Genomic DNA, 17,835 nt, shown 5'->3' with positions numbered 1-17,835 from the left:
CAGAAGGGATTTTCCCTTCCACATAGAGATGAGTATAGATACTTCCAAATCACACACCTGTTCAACTCGGTCAACTCCTGGCGTATATACTTGCCTGACTCTGCTTGGAGGTTCTATGGGAGCGAGCCTAGACAAACAAAAGGTCTTTCACTGTTTTACAACATCCTTCAAAACAAGTTGATATTTAACAAAACATCCCCTTTTCAGAAATGGGAAGACCCGCAAAAGTCTTTCACCCAGCAACAATGGAAAATGACCCTTAACTCAACATATGGGGCTTCTAGAGGTGTGAATCTCTGGGAGCTGTCACAGAAGATAACACTAAAGTGGTACCTTACCTCATATAGGTTACAAATTTTTTTTAATACCAGTTCTAACCTCTGCTGGAGGGGATGTGGGGAGGTGGGCAACATTAAACACATCTTCTGGTCCTGCAAACACGTAACTAGCTTCTGGAATAGTATTTTTAGCTCTCCTCTGTCACAGGTGTTCTGGTACCACCTACCCCTGAACTTGCAATACTGAATCTTGGTATATAAACATTTCCTACAACCTTTAGGATAGTTGTTACCCATGTTCTCTTAGTGGCAAGATTGCTTAAAGCTAGGAATTGGAAATCAAGTGTGGTGCCCAATGTATCAGATGTAATCCCTATTGTTCAAACCCACTTTACTTACAAAATTCTGCTGGCCACTAGATCTGGCTCCAGAGGCAGGTGTGAGGGACGATGGAGGGCTTGGCGAAAGAGGTTTCAGTGATGTTCGTGGACTCAGACATCAATTATTCAAATGTGATTGTGATGTACATGATTGTATATCAGGAATTGCTGTGCCAAAATATGTTTTTTTTTTTCAGCTTATCTCTAGCTTTTGCCTCACTAGCTTTGTCTTCTTTGTATTTTTGTTGCTTTTTTTTTCTCCCCCCCCCCCCCCCCCTTTATTCATACCCTGCTACCCTCCTTATTTGTAGCTAATCTCTATCTCAGCTATATTCCTAATTGTTTCTCCAGATAGAAGGTTTCAATGCATGTGGCATCATATAAAGATGTTCCCTGAATGATGGCTCTTAACAACACCAATCTTTCTTTACTTCAGCTTAACTGGATGGGATATGTTGAATGCAGAACCCCATGTGCACTGTGTATCGAACTTTAGAGTATACGTTTGTAAGATAAAACCCTTGACATGGAGAATGTTACACTGTATGCTTTGTAAATCTGTTCCAAAACAAAAACTTCAATAAAAGCTATTGTTAAAAAAAAAAAAATCTAATTGAGAATCTGTGGCAAGACTTCAAAATTGCTGTTCAGAGACGCTCTCCATCCAATCTGACAGAGTTTAAGCTATTTTGCAAAGAAGAATGGGCAAAAAATTTCACTCCATAGATCTGCAAAACTGGTAGAGACATCCCCAAAAGACTTGCAACTTTAATAGCAGAGAAAGGTGGTTCTACAAAGTATTGACTCGGGGTGGCAGAATACAAATGCACGCCACACTTTTGACATATTTGTAAAAAAAATTTAAAATCATTTATCATTTTTCTTCCACTTCACAATTATGTGCCACTTTGTGTTGGTTTATCACATAAAATCCCAACAAAATACATTTACATTTTTGGCTGTAACATGAAAGGATGTGGAAAATTTCAAAGGGTAGAAATACTTTTACAAGGCTATATATATATATATATATATATATATATATATATATATATATATATATATATATATATAGCCTTGTAAAAGTATTTCTACCCTTTGAAATTTTCCACATCCTGTCATGTTACAGCCAAAAATTTAAATGTATTTTGTTGGTATTTTTTATATATTTTTTATAATAATAATACAAAATATATAATATTTTGTATTATTATTATTTATTTTTATGCATTTTGAACTACAATATTTTATCAACCTGTCAACGCTCCAAAACCTCTACTTTGGCATTAAAGGTCTACAAACCTGTCCGTTATAAATATGTTTTTTTTTAACCCTATTAATGGCAATCCTTTTGTCCTAGCCATCACTCTTGTGACGGTAAAGAAATACTGACACATATTCTTGCTAGTAGTAGATGCATTGCCTTCGTTTTTCAGCAGTGTCATTTCACTGAAGATGCTTTCTTCATTCAAGCAAAATATGTTTTATTTACATAGCTTGCTTTATTCCCATGGAATAAGCTCCTGTGCAATTGCTTATTATGATTTTTTTTTTTTTATGCAGTCAGGTTCAAAGATGATGAAACATCCTCAGGACAGAGCGGCGGAGATCCTGAAGAAATCTGCAGAGGATAAAGTCTTGATTTATGAAGCACAAATTACAGATGACAAGATTAAGCAGGTAACGAAAATGAGATGCGGCCAGATCAGACGGTGAAGACTTATCCAGTTACATGAATGTTTACTTTTGATTTGCACTTTCTGGCTGTATGGAAATAAGTCTCGGTTTAAGAAATAAGACCCATTTAATCGTTTGCAGGAACAAACCCTCTTGGGGTCTCTTCAGTTCAGATTTAGCTGATGCTTAGTTTTGATTCAGGGCCTTGAAGAGAAGGTTATTAAAGGGGTCATATATGCAAATATGAAAGCTCTGTGCCAACATTAACATTATTAACATAGATGTGTTTTGTGCTGATATTTACCTGTTTTTACACTGTTAGCACAACCCTCTACACTTTTCATTTTCTGGACTCGAATCTTACTGGTTTTGCTGCCACAAATAATACAATCACAGAAAGGATGCAGATGACGTTGCAGTGAAAAGGGAGAAGCAAGTCATACAATGTGCAGCCAGTATTTTATAAATGTATTGAGATGTCCCTGGATGACTTACAGGCAACTTGTTCATTCTGACTGTCTCATTTAGGCCCCTTTCACACATGCAGAACGGGTGTCCGTATTTCATCCATCCATTTGCGGATGAAATACGGACATACATGCATTCCTATGGGAACATCCGCAGACACCCGATATCATCCATCTCCACAATGGTCTGATTCTGCAGACGGAGGAAAATCCTATTTTTCTATCCGTCTGCAGAGCGGATCGAATGAACATGGACAGATGGTCCGTGTTTATCTGATCCCCCATAGAGGAGAGCGGGACCGCCCTGTCATCCGCCGGCTCAGCGGGGATCCCCGCTGAGCAAGCGGATCATCATGGGGCGGATCATTACAGACCTGTCCCGTGTGAAAGGGGCCTTAGATCACTTAAAGAAAATCTATGTTCACAGCATTCAGTTTCATTTTATAACATCAGCGTTGTAATGACAATAAAAACAATGGGCGGCACAGTGGTGTAGTGGTTAGAACTCTCACCTAGCAGTAAGAAGGGTCGCTGGTTCAAATCCCAACCATGACACTACCTGCCTGGAGTTTGCATGTTCTCCCTGTGCCTGCGTGGGTTTCCTCCGGGTACTCCGGTTTCCTCCCACAATCCAAAGACATGCAGGTAGGTTAATTGTCTTCTGTCCAAAATTGACCCTAGTATATGAATGGGGACCTTGGATTGTGGGCTCCTTGAGGGTAGGGACCGATGTGAGTGTGCAATGTACAGGGACAATTGTAGACACTCAGGTTGAACTGGATGGACTTGTGTCTTTATTCAACCTTACTAACTATGAAACTATGAAACAATAGTTTGTTTTGAATATTTATTATGTTTACTTAAAAAATGTCCTTTCATCTTGTGAGTTCTGCCAGTCTCTTCCAACTTCCTAGATTCCCTGCATGCTTTGCAGCTTCTAAACTGCTGTTTACGTTCAAGTTCACATGACTATATATCCCATGGTACCATGCTGCCTGCAAGTAGTGCTTTTTGCCCTGAATCCACCTCCCGAAACCCCTCCTCTCAGGACCTCTGTAGTTCATAAGGCCAACAGGCAATTAAAAAAAATAATAATAATCTGGCTGTGATCAAAATATAGTATGTGAGGCTGCTTACACACAAAGGTTGCACAACCAACCTAGACCAGATATATATATAGAAAAGTAATTAAAATACAAATAATTCATATAAAGAAATAATGCAAAAGTCCCAAAATAAATTAATTACACAGGGATCCTAAAAAGTAAAAGTGGAATCAGCGCTCCATCTCCATAATACACGAATGATATGTGATCCCAAAATATATATAGTGCAAATAATCTGTAAATATAATTGAGTAAAAAGTCCCATACTGAATGAAATTCACAATGATCTTAAAATGTGAAAGTGATATCAGCAGTGCATCTCAATAACACAAATGTGAATTCTTCAAACAGTGCTCAAAAAAACCAACCACCAGCTCCCAGTGAATTCAACACTCGCCGGAATTTATAGCTGCCATGACAGCAGCAATAGTGCCTGTGACAAGTGGGAAAAAAAAAACCTTGGGAGTCTGTGCAGCATCTCACATTCAGTGGCACCTTCTGATGTACTCCAGCCAACAAGCCAAAAGAGATCTCCAATAGTGTAGTATTTTATTTGGTTACTACTAAAAGCATAAAACTGTAAAAAAAAGTATACACTCACTTGTAAAGCCGCTGCCAACCCAGGATCGTGCAGCAGCGTGACATCAGCACCAGAAACTGCCCTGACGTGTTTCGTCCAATAGAACATTCTCAACGGGTCCTCTAGTGGTGATGTCAGCTATCTTTAAGTAGCCTTGCCAGGTCCACCTAGTCACAGGAGTAGAACACCATGGCTTTAGTGTCGAAGACAGAAATTATGGTTCAGCCTTTTTAGTGTGGACCCAAAAAGGATCTTCAGACAAATATGTTCAAATAAGACAAAAAGTCAGGAATATTAAAGATTAGTGTAATGAACCAATAATTGGCAAAAACCCATCGAATTCCAAGATACGATTGTATAAAAAATGGACAAAAATAGAAAACCACAATAGTACAAAAGCCATATGAGTGGGTGTCCACGGCAAGTACAACAAACAGTGACACAGCAATGCCTACTTACTACTGCATGATAATCAGTGAAACCAAATATTCCTAATAGGAACACGAAGGACAAGTGGGGGTGTTTCAAGGGAGTATTAACTGCATTTGCCAGTGTATTCTAGTAGGGTGACAACTATGCTAGAACAAAAATAAAATGTATGTAGCTAAATTCTAGTGCTGGTGAAAATACATGAGAAAATCTCAAATGCGTTGCTAAAGGGTTGTGACTATTTGTTAACAATGTTTGGAATTGGCGTTTCTCTTCATCCTCAAGGTCTTGTTTGGTCTAGTGTAAAGTAGATTTTCTCTGACAAACAGAAAAGGTTTTGTCACTTTTACTAGTAATGTTGAAAACTTCTCCATTTAGAAACGGAGTGAATCCCTGCATAGACCTCAATCAGTCCGCTATTTTCTGTGTAAGAAAAGGCAGGTATGACCAGACCCAATTAAACCAGTCAGTTCCTTGGGCTATAGCTATGTTCCGCCAAAGAGGCTGAGCACTCCAGTATCCTCTGAGCAGCTCTTCCTTAAACAAAAACCACTCCACTAATTGGCAGGAGTCTGAGCAAAGTAACCCCTTGCCATGCCTCATTGATTTAAAAAAAAAAAAAAAAAAACATTTTCTACTAGGTAAACCAAGAAAACCTTCTTCGGGTCTTATTTAAATCTTTGAAAGTCAATAATTTGTTAGGCAAATAGTACAGTAGCTTATAAATTCATTTTAGACCCACCAGACTGAACTTCTAAAAACCCCACCTACCTAGATTTTATAGTCCAGATTGAGGCTTGGAGAAGGTTTCCCTCCTGCTGTAGCTGTGCATTGAAATGTTAAGCAGATATTTGAGCTGACGTTTTACAATAGTGAAAGTATAAAAAAAAAATTTATTCACTGTGTCATGTTGGCTGAAGGCAACATTTCTAATGATCTTTGACGTGTGAAATTATCGCTCGGTTGATCGTGCTGTGTTGAAATGGTTGTTAAAAGCAATAGTCTTCAAAATGTGCAGTGACTAGACCAGAGCACAAGTCTGGCAACATCTGCTATGTAGGGTGGTACTTTTGGCGGCGGTGATTTTTCTTTCGGTGTGTTGGTTTTTCTCACCTCATTGAAAATATTTTGGGCTCTAAAACCATGCATAGGTGTGTTAGCTTGTTTATTCAGTGGCGACAATAATTATTTGATCCCCTGCAGATTTCTGTTGGTTTGCCCACTTACAAATAAATTTAGGGTCTATCATTTTTTATCATAGGTGTATTTTACATGATAGAGACAGAATATCAACCATAAATACACAAAAAAACACGATACATATGTTATAAATTGAGTTGCCATTCAGTGAGTAAAATAAGTATTTGATTCCCAAGCAAGACATGACTTCGTACTTGGTGGAGAAACTCTTGTTGGCATGCAGGTTAGCACAGATCTCAGAAGGGATCATGGTCCACTCTTCTTTACAAATCTTCTCTAAATCCTTAAGGTTTCTTAGCTGTCACTTGGCAACTCGAATTTTCAGCTCCCTCAATATATTTTTTTATAGGATAAAGGTCTGGAGACTGGTCACGCCACTCCATTACCTTAATGTGCTTCTTCTTGAATCACTCCTCTGTTGCCTTGGCGGTATATTTTTTCGGTCATTGTCATGTTGAAAGACCCATCCATGGCCCATCTTCAGTGTTCTTGGCTGAGGCAAGAAGGTTTTCATCCAAGATTTTACAATACATGGTCCCGTCCATTGACCCCTCAATGTGTCAGTCACCTGTAACTTTGGCAGAGAAACACCCCAAAAGCATAATGTTCCCACCTCCGTTCTTGACTGTAGGGATGGTGTTCTTAGGGTCATAGTCAGAATTATTCTTCCTGCAAACATGGCAAATCGAGTAAATGCCAAAGAGATAATTTTTGGTCTCATCTAACCAGAACACTTCCCCCAATCCTTCTCTGAATCATTTAATGTTTATTGGCAAACTTCAGATGGGCCTGTACATGTGCCTTCTTGAGGAGGGGACCTTGCGGGCCGTGCGGGATTTCAGTCCATGGAGGCGATTTGTGTTACCAATGGTTTGTTTGGTGATTTTGGTTCCAAGTGCCTTGAGATCATTCACAAGCTCCTCCTGTGTAGTTGTGGGCTGATCCTTCACTTTTCTCACAATCATCCTTACCCCATGAGGCAAAATCTTGCATGGAGTTCCATACCGAGGGTGATTGATAGTTATTTGTATTTCTTCCATTTGCAAATAATCGCTCCATCAGTTATCGCCCCACCAAGCTACTCACTGATGGTCTTGTGGCCCATTCCAGCTTTGTGCAGGTGTAAAATATTGTCCCTGATGTCCTTTGGTCTTGCCCATGATGGTGAGGTTTGAATGGAAGAAAGAGATTCTGTGGACAGGTGTGACAAGTTTATATTCTGTCTTATACACCTATGATAACAATTATAGACCCTTCGTTTCATTGTCAGTGGGCAAGCTTAAGAAATATGCAGAGGTCAAATAATTTTTTTCGCCACTGTATACCCTGTAGAACCAAGAGCATGAAGCGTGTCTTCATTATTGACCCTTGTAACCCACAATTGTAATGTGATGTTAATTACTGTACTGTCAAGTGGCCATTTGCCATAATAGTTGTCTTCCACATTTAATACACTAGCAATCATTTCCTATCTGGTGAACATTGCTGAGGTTTTGTATGGTGAGCCTAACAACTAAATGGTTTTGTTGGGATTTAAAGAGGAAGTAAACCCTGATGGGTTTACTTCCTCTTTTTTTCCCTGCAAAGGTAAAGCATAATGGACTACTATGCATCGCATAGTAGCTCATTATGTGTCACTTACCTGACACAGGAGCCAGCGAAGTCGCCGCTGTCCCCTGTAGTCCGCCGCATCCATCTTGCTGGTGGCGTCTCGCAGCTTCGACGAATGACAGCGGCGAAGCCGCGATGACGTCACTCCCGCGCATGCGCACGGGAGTCGCGTCTCGCAGCTCCGCCGCTGCCATTCGGCGAAGCCGCGATGACGTCACTCCCGCGCATGCGCACGGGAGTCGACAAATTAGGCAGATCCATTCTTGGACTTGCCGCATTTAGTGCGCCTGCACGCCGCTGTCTACGGCGCATGCGCCGTAGACAGCGGTGCCCATTTTCGGGCAAATATCTCCTAAACCATATAGGTTTAGGAGATATTGCTTGGACCTACAGGTAAGCCTTAATCTAGGCTTACCTGTAGGTCAAAGTGGTTTGAGAGGGTTTACTTCCTCTTTAAATCTTCCCTTCCTGACACTGATCATCTTGCGTTTTTTATCAGCTTTAAACCAGCCTCAGAGGGGGAACCTAAACATCCTTTATGCCCACAACATATTAAAAATAAATTACATTTATGTTTAGATAATGAATCTGTCATTATTTTAGCTTCTTGTTTTCCCCTGTACAGCAGCAGCATTTAGGCTAGGAGAGAAAGGGGCAAAAAACTCCAAACCAGAGTTGTATTGTTTTGCACAGTGTTTTCAGTCTTAAAGGATAAGTTTGTCTTTACAAAAAATAATAAATGCCCATTTTTTTTGCAAGTAAAAAAAATGCATTTATTATTTTATTTTTTTGGGGGCCTGTAAAGCATTGCACCCAGGATCAGCAGATTGTGGGTCCTGCAGACTGCCTGTGTATCTGTCTGCCATACCTCTGATATGGACAGGCAGTTACTGAATGCCGATAAAGATCAATTGACTCCCAAGAGCGCTCATCAACACCCTGGTAGTTCATTGAGAACTACAAGCTGACAGCCGCAAAGACTGTCGGTACTTATAGTTTTCACATTTTCACTGTGAATGAATGATTTGGTACAAGTTTTTCTTTAGATTGTGACAGCTAATGGGGAGCAGAACATCCCCCACTCATAGTCAAAAAGGGGGGTGAGGGGGTGAAGGGTGCGAAGGGTGGTGCATCTGTAACTTAATATGTGTGTAACATGTACAGTATGATGTTAAAAAAGGTGATCTTATCTTTTAACAGTGTAATCATGCTTTTAGGAGAGTCCAAAGGGAGATGTGATGAATCTGGGGGTGCTCTCGCTGCTCTGCTCCTTACAGCGGCTCCTTGGCAGCCTCTGTATCCCACTTGTCCTCTTCTTCTGGGCCCCCAGTCAGCCTGTCCTCTGGCCCGGGCCACACTGATCTTGGAGCAGAGAGGTGGTGGATAAATCAAGGTTCTAGGAGCACCGGGTGGCCACGCCTGCTCCTGTTCACCTCTTCGGTTGTCAAGGAGGGGGCTGAGCTCTTCTCAATCCTGGACTCGCACATCTAACTGCCCTCCTCACTGGCCACTCTCCTTGAATCCCCACCAATGTTCCTCTTCTTCTCGGGTCCTTTCTCAGTGCTCCTGGGCCCTGCCAAACTCAGTAACTTGGTCTATAGGGGGGCACCGGCGTACCCCTCCCTTCCGGATCCTACTAGGGTGACTCTACGGGTGGGGGGGGTTGACTAGACAGCGGTTTCCTCATCCCAATCGGTGGTCCCCCTGTTATCCATTGTGGGGGGTACCCTTCCCTCCCTCACTTTAGGACGATTCCAACCCCACAACTTTGGGCCCAGTTTGGGATAAAGATACTGAGGGTTTTTATCCCCACAGGGTCCCTACTCTCCTTCCGAGACCTTGTTGGCAAATATGGTCTTCCTGAATGGATGGTATTCCAATACTATCAGCTACGCCATGTGACCAGAGCAGGATTCCCTGTGGTACCAAGCCTTAAGGCTGATGCTATTGAAGAGTTGCTGGCTCAGGAATCCTTAAGTAAACATCTTTCTACGTCATACTTGGCACTCCTCAGGGTAGACTCACCTAAAATGAAGGCACTGTGGGAAAAATGGAGTGTAGACATTCCAAGTTTAGAAACCTGGGAAGAATGTTTTGAGAATATGTCCAAGCTTGTGATATCTTCTAGAGATAAACTGATACAAACCAAGTTCCTGCATAGGATTTACTATACGCCTCAGAGACTGCATAAGATCTATCCACAATGTTCACAGAACTGTCCACAGTGTAAATCCCCTGACAGCACTTACATCCATATGTTTTGGGCCTGCAATAAGTTGACACAATATTGGGCTGCAATAATGGAACATATTAATACTCGCTTGCAGCTGGATATTCCGTTGATGGCTGAATTTACTCTGTTGGGTATTCAGAATGATGAACAGCGACCTAGGTATACATTGGTTGCTGGACTCATTCTTGCAAAGGAGATCCTGCTAAAATGGGCTTCCTCTCGGCCCCTACAGTGAGGGCATGGGAAAACGTTTGTCAATGCAGTGTTGCCAATGTATAAGCTGACCTACAGTGCCTTGCGAAAGTATTCAACCCCTTGAACTTTTCAACCTTTTGCCACATTTCAGGCTTCAAACATAAAGATATAAAATTTTTATTTTTTGCGAAGAATCACCAACAAGTGGGACACAATTGTGAAGTGGAACGAAATCTATTGGATTTTTGAAACTTTTTTTAACTAATAAAAAAATGAAAAGTGGGGCGTGCAAAATTATTCGGCCCCCTTGCGTTAATACTTTGTAGAGCCACCTTTTGCTGCGATTACAGCTGCAAGTCGCTTGGGGTATGTTTCTATCAGTTTTGCACATCGAGAGACTGAAATTCTTGCCCATTCTTCCTTGCAAAACAGCTCGAGCTCAGTGAGGTTGGATGGAGAGCATTTGTGAACAGCAGTTTTCAGCTCTTTCCACAGATTCTTGATTGGATTCAGGTCTGGACTTTGACTTGGCCATTCTAACACCTGGATACGTTTATTTGTGAACCATTCCTTTGTAGATTTTGCTGTATGTTTGGGATCATTGTCTTGTTGGAAGATAAATCTCCGTCCCAGTTTCAGGTCTTTTGCAGACTCCAACAGGTTTTCATCCGGAATGGTCCTGTATTTGGCTGCATCCATCTTCCCCTCAATTTTAACCATCTTCCCTGTCCCTGCTGAAGAAAAGTAGGCCCAAACCATGATGCTGCCACCACCATGTTTGACAGTGGGGATGGTGTGTTGGGGGTGATGAGCTGTGTTGCTTTTACACCAAACATATCGTTTTGCATTGTGGGCAAAAAGTTTGCTTTTGGTTTCATCTGACCAGAGCACCTTCTTCCACATGTTTGGTGTGTCTCCCAGGTGGCTTGTGGCAAAATTTAGACGAGCCTTTTTATGGATATCTTTGAGAAATGGCTTTCTTCTTGCCACTCTTCCATAAAGGCCAGATTTGTGCAGTGTACGACTCATTGTCATCCTATGGACAGACTCTCCCACCTCAGCTGTAGTTCTCTGCAGTTCATCCAGAGTGATCATGGGCCTCTTGGCTGCATCTCTGATCAGTCTTCTCTTTGTCTGAGCTGAAAGTTTAGAGGGACGGCCAGGTCTTGGTAGATTTGCAGTGGTCTGATACTCCTTCCATTTCAAAATGATCACTTGCACAGTGCTCCTTGGGATGTTTAAAGCTTGGGAAATCTTTTTGTATCCAAATCCGGCTTTAAACTTCTCCACAACAGTATTACGGACCTGCCTGGTGTGTTCCTTGGTCTTCATGATGCTCTCTGCACTTTCAACAGAACCCTGAGACTATCACAGGGCAGGTGCATTTATACAGAGACTTGATTACACACAGGTGGATTCTATTTATCACCATCAGTCATTTAGGACAACATTGGATCATTCAGAGATCCTCGCTGAACTTCTGGAGTGAGTTTGCTGCACTGAAAGTAAAGGGGCCGAATAATTTTGCACGCACCACTTTTCAGTTTTTTATTTTGCTAAAAAAGTTTAAAATATCCAATAGATTTCGTTCCACTTCACAATTGTGTCCCACTTGTTGGTGATTCTTCACAAAAAATAAAAATGTTATATCTTTATGTTTGAAGCCTGAAATGTGGCAAAAGGTTGAAAAGTTCAAGGGGGCCGAATACTTTCGCAAGGCACTGTATACCAATAAGGGGTGCCTCCAGAAGTTTGAGTGGATTTGGCAACTGTGGACCGAGCCAACTTGATTACCCTTGATTACCCAACTTGATTACCTATAGAATGCATTAAGATAAAAAACCTTCTGACTTTACAAGCACTTTAACTAAGAGTTAAAGGGGACAATTCAACAATCAGTTCAGCGAAAAAAGGACAAGGATGAAAATTTTTTGTTGAATATAATGGTAACAAAATTGTAATGGTTGAATTCGTCCCCAGCCGAGAAAAATGATAACTAATCCTATGCACATGCTGCTATCAAAGTTAATCCGAAAATAAAATGTTCTATGAATATGGAGACATTGACATGGCATTTGAAAATCAATTGAGTCTATGAAGGCACCATTGAATGATGGATTGAATGATTTTTTTACTTTCTCCACTGAATGTTTGAGTGGAATATATCTGTGTGATATGTGACAGCTCTCTGTGTAAAATCATCCCTTACAGAGAGAACTGTCACAGAGGCTGCAGCATCCACCCCATATCCTGCACTGAGCTTAGCAGAGAGAACTGTCACAGAGACACATGCCTCTGTTTACATTGTGAAGACTGTGATTGGACACAGCCATCATGTGATCAGGAGGGCTAATCACAGCACCCATATCCTGATCTGTGTTTGGCTGTATCCGAAGATCCCAGCCATCATAGGATCGCACCGCTGCGTGCCCTCTCATTCTGATGGACGTACCGGTACGTCCATGCAGAACAGTGAAGCTTCCACCTGGCCGTTTATGTACATTTGGCAGGTGGGAAGCGGTTAAAGTAGAACTATAGGCAGAGGGTGTGGCCAAGAGCGGCATATGAGAGGGCATGTCTCACAGAGCTCCCATCTTAGATCCTGCAATGGTCCTTCTCCCAGCCGGTAAAACCACTGGTTCTCGGTCCACAACACCACGGGGACCACTCCAGACACTCCCAGTTCTGAATCGAAGGATGCTGGTAAGCCTCCTAAACCTCCCAAACAGAACGTTCCGAACAATCGGATTTTCCAACAACTTTGTCCGACCGTGTGTATGCAACACCTGTTTCGGACAAAATCTGTCGGAAAAAATCTGACGGATTTTGTGGTCGGAATTTCCAACCGTGTGTACAAGGGCTTAGAGCGGTGCACAACTGCACAGCCTCAGTGCATACATTACAGGAACAGTTTGGTAGCATGAAGGAGGAACTGGGCTTTATCCGCCATGACATCCAAAAGTTTAGGGAAAGCACCACTGCAGCAGAGGGTCACATCAGTGACATAGAGGATAAAATCCCCCCCAATCAGAGACACTCAGAACACAGCTTAGACTGGCCAGGGCGAATGAGATCAAGTCTGATGATCTTGAAAATCGCTTGAGGAGAAACAATGTGTGAATTGTGGGACTCCCGGAGAAGATGGGGGGCAGAGACCCCACAGAATTCATGGAAAAATGGCTGCTGGAGGTCTATTTACCTCATTGTACTTAGTGGAGCGGGCACACAGAGTGCCACCCAGACCTCTGCCACCAGGCCACCCGCATATCCCACCCACCTAGCCAGGCTCCTTAACTATAAGGACAAGGAAATTATACTTCGCCAAGCAAGGGAATGGCGCAACATTGAATTTAACAAGGCACGCATCTCTTTTTACCCTGACTACTCAGCTGAAGTATAGCGCCGCAGAGAGATTTGCTGACGTTAAGAAGCTGCTCCAACAACTCCATGCTCCATACGCCATGCTGTTCCCGGCGCGGCTCTGCATCACGGCTGGAGGTCAAGCACACTTCTTCAAATCTGCGACAGACACATCCTCATGGATCGACGGCAACAAGCATGCTATCCACCAGGCAAGGAGGGCCCCTGCGGAGTGTTTTCAGAGGAGAGGTGAGAAATGCGACAATCGCCTTTACCCTGTTTTTTGCTCAGAACACTGACAGTTTGGCTGGGAGCCACAACAGATTTCTCCCCCCAGCGTTGTGAGCAATGTGAGTTGTGCAATCTTTACAAGTTTATCAGGAAAGCGCTAATTGATTCCCTATGAGTAGTACCAGTTGTGCCACTCGGAGAAACCCTATGTTCTTAGTTTGGGTTGCAGCCCGATTGAGTCAGAAATCGTTGGCAAGCAAATGTTTTCCCAGTCACACATGTGATGGTGACGCTAAAGTTCTTAATCCACTTTTCCTTTTCATGGTCGAATCAATCCGCTGTCATGATTCCAGATTCCAGAACTATATACCTCACTTTCAGCCAATACACCTACACTGCAAGACTGTGCCTAGCTACTTACCTGCTGCCCAGTAATCAATATGCTGATACCATCCCCGCGGCCATACACAAATATGTATCACCCCGGGTGGGAAAGGCCTGAGGCTCCTTATACCCTCTCATAGATAACTGCATATCTACAGATGAACACCATCCCCATGCTCTCCTGGAACTTTAGGGGTCTCCAGGACCCACTCAAATGCACCATGGTGTCCTCAGTCCTGATGAAGTACTCACCGGCTATCTTTTCCCTCCAGGAGATTCATTTGGTTCCAGAGACTGAATCCGGTGTTAACCTCTCATGGCTGGGATGGGGTACCACTCTATGCACACCTCCTCCTCAAGGGGGGTGAGCGTACTAGTGCACCACTCAGTAGACTTCCAAGCGTATGATAAATTGATTGATACAGAGGGGAGATATGTTATCCTGTTATGTAAAGTGTACCAATTGAAATGTATTCTGGCTGCTTTATATATCCCACCCCCCTTTAACTCAGAGGCATTGAGAACCCTCCTGGCATTCCAGCTAAGCAACCGTGATCTACCACTGATTGTTGTGGGGGACCTTAACTGCTACATGGACCCCGTTCCAGACAAACATCTGCCTCTGGTGAATGGCCACAAAATTGCCCGAACGGTACTGCGGAAATTCATGGAGGAGGTGGGATGGTTAGACCCCTGGCAGGGCCGCAACCCGCAACAAAAATAATTCTCCTGCTTCTCAAAGACGGACCTATCCCTCTCTAGAATAGACTTATGCTTATACACAGCCCAAACGTCCCACTTCCTACATTACATCCAATACCTTGTCAGGGGCATCTCCAATCACCCCCCCCCCCCCCGATCCACCTGATCTCTAAGTCGAACACTACCCTACTAAGAGCCCCCTGGAAACTCAATGCCTTTTGGTTAAACCTGTTTCCCTCCAATGTTGGCCTACCAGAGGCAATTGGGAAATTCTGGGTACGCCATGCAGACTACCCTGATCTTAATACCACCTGGGATGCTTTTAAAGCGTTTCTGAGAGGTATTCTCATCACTGCAGTTATGAACATTAAATCAAAAAGGAGGGCATAGAAGGAGCAGGTGGAACACCTGGTGCGTCAGCTTGAGACAAGGTTTAGCGATAATCCTAGTGATTCCTGGCTAGCGGCGCAGGAGGTGGTTGAGCAGATAACCAGGTCAACAGCTGATTGAAAGAGAATTTTCAATAGACTTGCTTTCTATGAGGAGGGGGAACAGACAGGCCGTCTACTAGCAAAGACCCCAGACTTCCCAGACTTTTCCCTCTATTGGTGCTCTTCGCACCAAACAGGGGAGGATGATGAACACTCCTACCCTAATCATGCAGGAGCTGGTGGAGTATTACTCAGATCTCTACCAGTCCAGAGCAGGACACACAGAGGCAAAGTTACAGACCTATTTACAGGCCATAGAGCTGCCTTGCCTCTCTGCATCTGAAAAAGCATGACCTATCACCATAGCGGACTTGCAGGAGGCAATCTGCCTCTCACCTAAAACTAAAGCCCTGGGGGACGATGACCTCCCAAACTAAATATATAAGCAATACGGGGGACCCATTTTCCCATTCTAACCCATCTCCTTAGAGTGCTTAACTCAGCCAGGGCCGTTCAGTGTCTGCCAGCAACCATGACGAGAGCAAATATTGTACTTATACTGAAACCGGGTAAGGACCCTCTGGACCTGGGTTCCTATAGGCCAATATCCCTTTTGCAAATCAATACTAAAATTCTAGCCAAGGTACTAGCCCTGAGACTCAATAAGGTTATCTCCTCCCTCATCCATCCAGACCAGTCCGGATTTATCCCCCAAAAATCTACTGCCAAAAACCTCTGCAGACTTTTCCTTAATCTCCAAGCCCAGTCAGATAATATGGGAGACAGTGCGCTGCTGTCATTGGATGCCCACAAGGCTTTCAGCAGCATAGAGTGGCAATAACTCTGGACAGTTATGGGCAAGTTCAGATTCGGGGACACGTTCTTGTCCTGGGTCAGACTGCTTTATAAATCCCCACAGGTGGTTATAAGAGAGGCGGGCCACATCTCCTTACTCTACATTCTCCCTGGGGAACCCGACAGGGCTGCCCATTGTCCTTGCTATTGTTCGCTGTTGTGATCGAGCCAATGGCCGCCCTGATCAGGTCTAACCCACATGTTCACGGCTTCAATTATGGGGAACGCCATTAAACAAATCATGTTATATGCAGATGACACCATGCTGCTATTGGGAGACAACTCTGACTCCTTGAGATCAGTGATATCAGCCATAGAGCAATTTGGAGCGTACTTCGGCTTGGTGATCAATTGGACTAAATCCTCACTAATGCTAATTGATGTAGATCGTGATGCTCAGGGTCTCGCAACACTCGAAGTACCAGTAACCTAAAGCTTTAAATATGTAGGAGTACACGTCACCCTGGAGATAAAAGACTATATCTCCCTCAACCTGCAACCCCTGCTAGGTCGCATTTGCGATAGAATAAAAGTGTGGTAAAGACTAAAAATGTCCCTGTTGGGCAAAGTAAACCTTATAAAAATGATTTTCACGCCACAACTCCTCTATTACATAACACCCCAGTGATGATTCCCCTTAAAATATTTTGCATTATCAACTCAATCTTTAGGTCCTTCTTGTGGCAGCACAAACCCCCCAAAGTCGAGCTGGAACAACAGCAGGAACCCAAAGACGCGGGAGGTCTGGCCTTGCCCAATCCGTTGTTTCATTACATAGAACAGAGCCCTGTACCCGCCGTGCGGAGAGGAGGAGGGCCACCCTGAAACAGACCCTATCAAGGCCCTCATGAGCCACATAACGGGGGTTCCTGATGTAGCGGAGGGATTGAAGGCTTTGGCCTATGCAAAATCTAATAAGAGGTTCCCCACATTTTCTCTGACCCAGAAAATATGTAACAAGGCTAGACATTTACAGGCCATAGATGGTTTTACTAAATACAGCCCAATTTGGGACAATGGGTACTATCCGGAACGGCAATTACTGATGTGTGGGGCTCAGTGGAGGAAACATGGAGTCACACACCTACGACACATTTTTACGGTAGGTAAATTGAGCACCTTTCCTGATATGTGGGAGTGGTTCCGCCTCCCACAGACGATGCACTTTTACTATATCCAGTTGTAACATGCTATCAGGGCTCAACCCCCATATTCCACTATATGGTAGAGGTGTTTCAAAGATTTTATCTCTAACTGTTATTTAATGTTACTCAAGGTATTCCTGAGTTTCCTTTGGGGACAAGGACCAAATAGGAGAATGACGTGGGCACCTTCAAGGAGGAACAGTGGGAGGAGGTGCTCCAGGCAGTACAAATGTCATCCCTCAATGTAGCGCAGCACCCATCACAGTTGTATCTCCTTTTGAGGGTACATTATACGCCCGCCAGGCTGGCTAGGACGGGAATGAGACCAAACAAGACTGTCCACGGTGTGCAAGAGATCATAGAGACTTGATCCATATGCTGTGGTGCTGCCCCAAGCTCCACCTATATTGGACAGGGGTCCTGAATACTATCCACAAAGCCTTCTCAGTTAACATCCCGACTGACCCCAGACCATGCATTCTGGGCATACTAGATGACCTCCCCCTGGAGGATAACTTTAAACTGCCTATTGCAAGAGCCCTATTTCAGGCTCGCCTGCTCATCCTTCGGC

The 17,835-nt window shown here is 43.4% G+C and overlaps 1 protein-coding gene across 1 annotated transcript in view; it reads left to right on the top strand.

Annotated features, from left to right (window-relative positions):
* EVC2 (EvC ciliary complex subunit 2) overlaps positions 1–17,835 on the top strand; it is a 287,368-nt gene that overhangs the window by 207,158 nt on the left and 62,375 nt on the right. The window contains exon 16 of the mRNA XM_077477799.1: positions 2,222–2,338. Within this exon, the coding sequence (XP_077333925.1) occupies positions 2,222–2,338 (117 nt within the window). The remainder of the gene's footprint in view (positions 1–2,221; positions 2,339–17,835) is intronic.

This window comes from Lithobates pipiens, unplaced genomic scaffold (genome assembly GCF_037356315.1).
Source record: "Lithobates pipiens isolate NorthernLeopardFrog02 unplaced genomic scaffold, aLitPip1_a1.2 Scaffold_13, whole genome shotgun sequence".
NCBI classification, from domain to species: domain Eukaryota; kingdom Metazoa; phylum Chordata; class Amphibia; order Anura; family Ranidae; genus Lithobates; species Lithobates pipiens.
The sequence above is the reverse complement of the archived record's forward strand: the minus strand, read 5'-3'. Positions and strand labels throughout refer to the sequence as shown.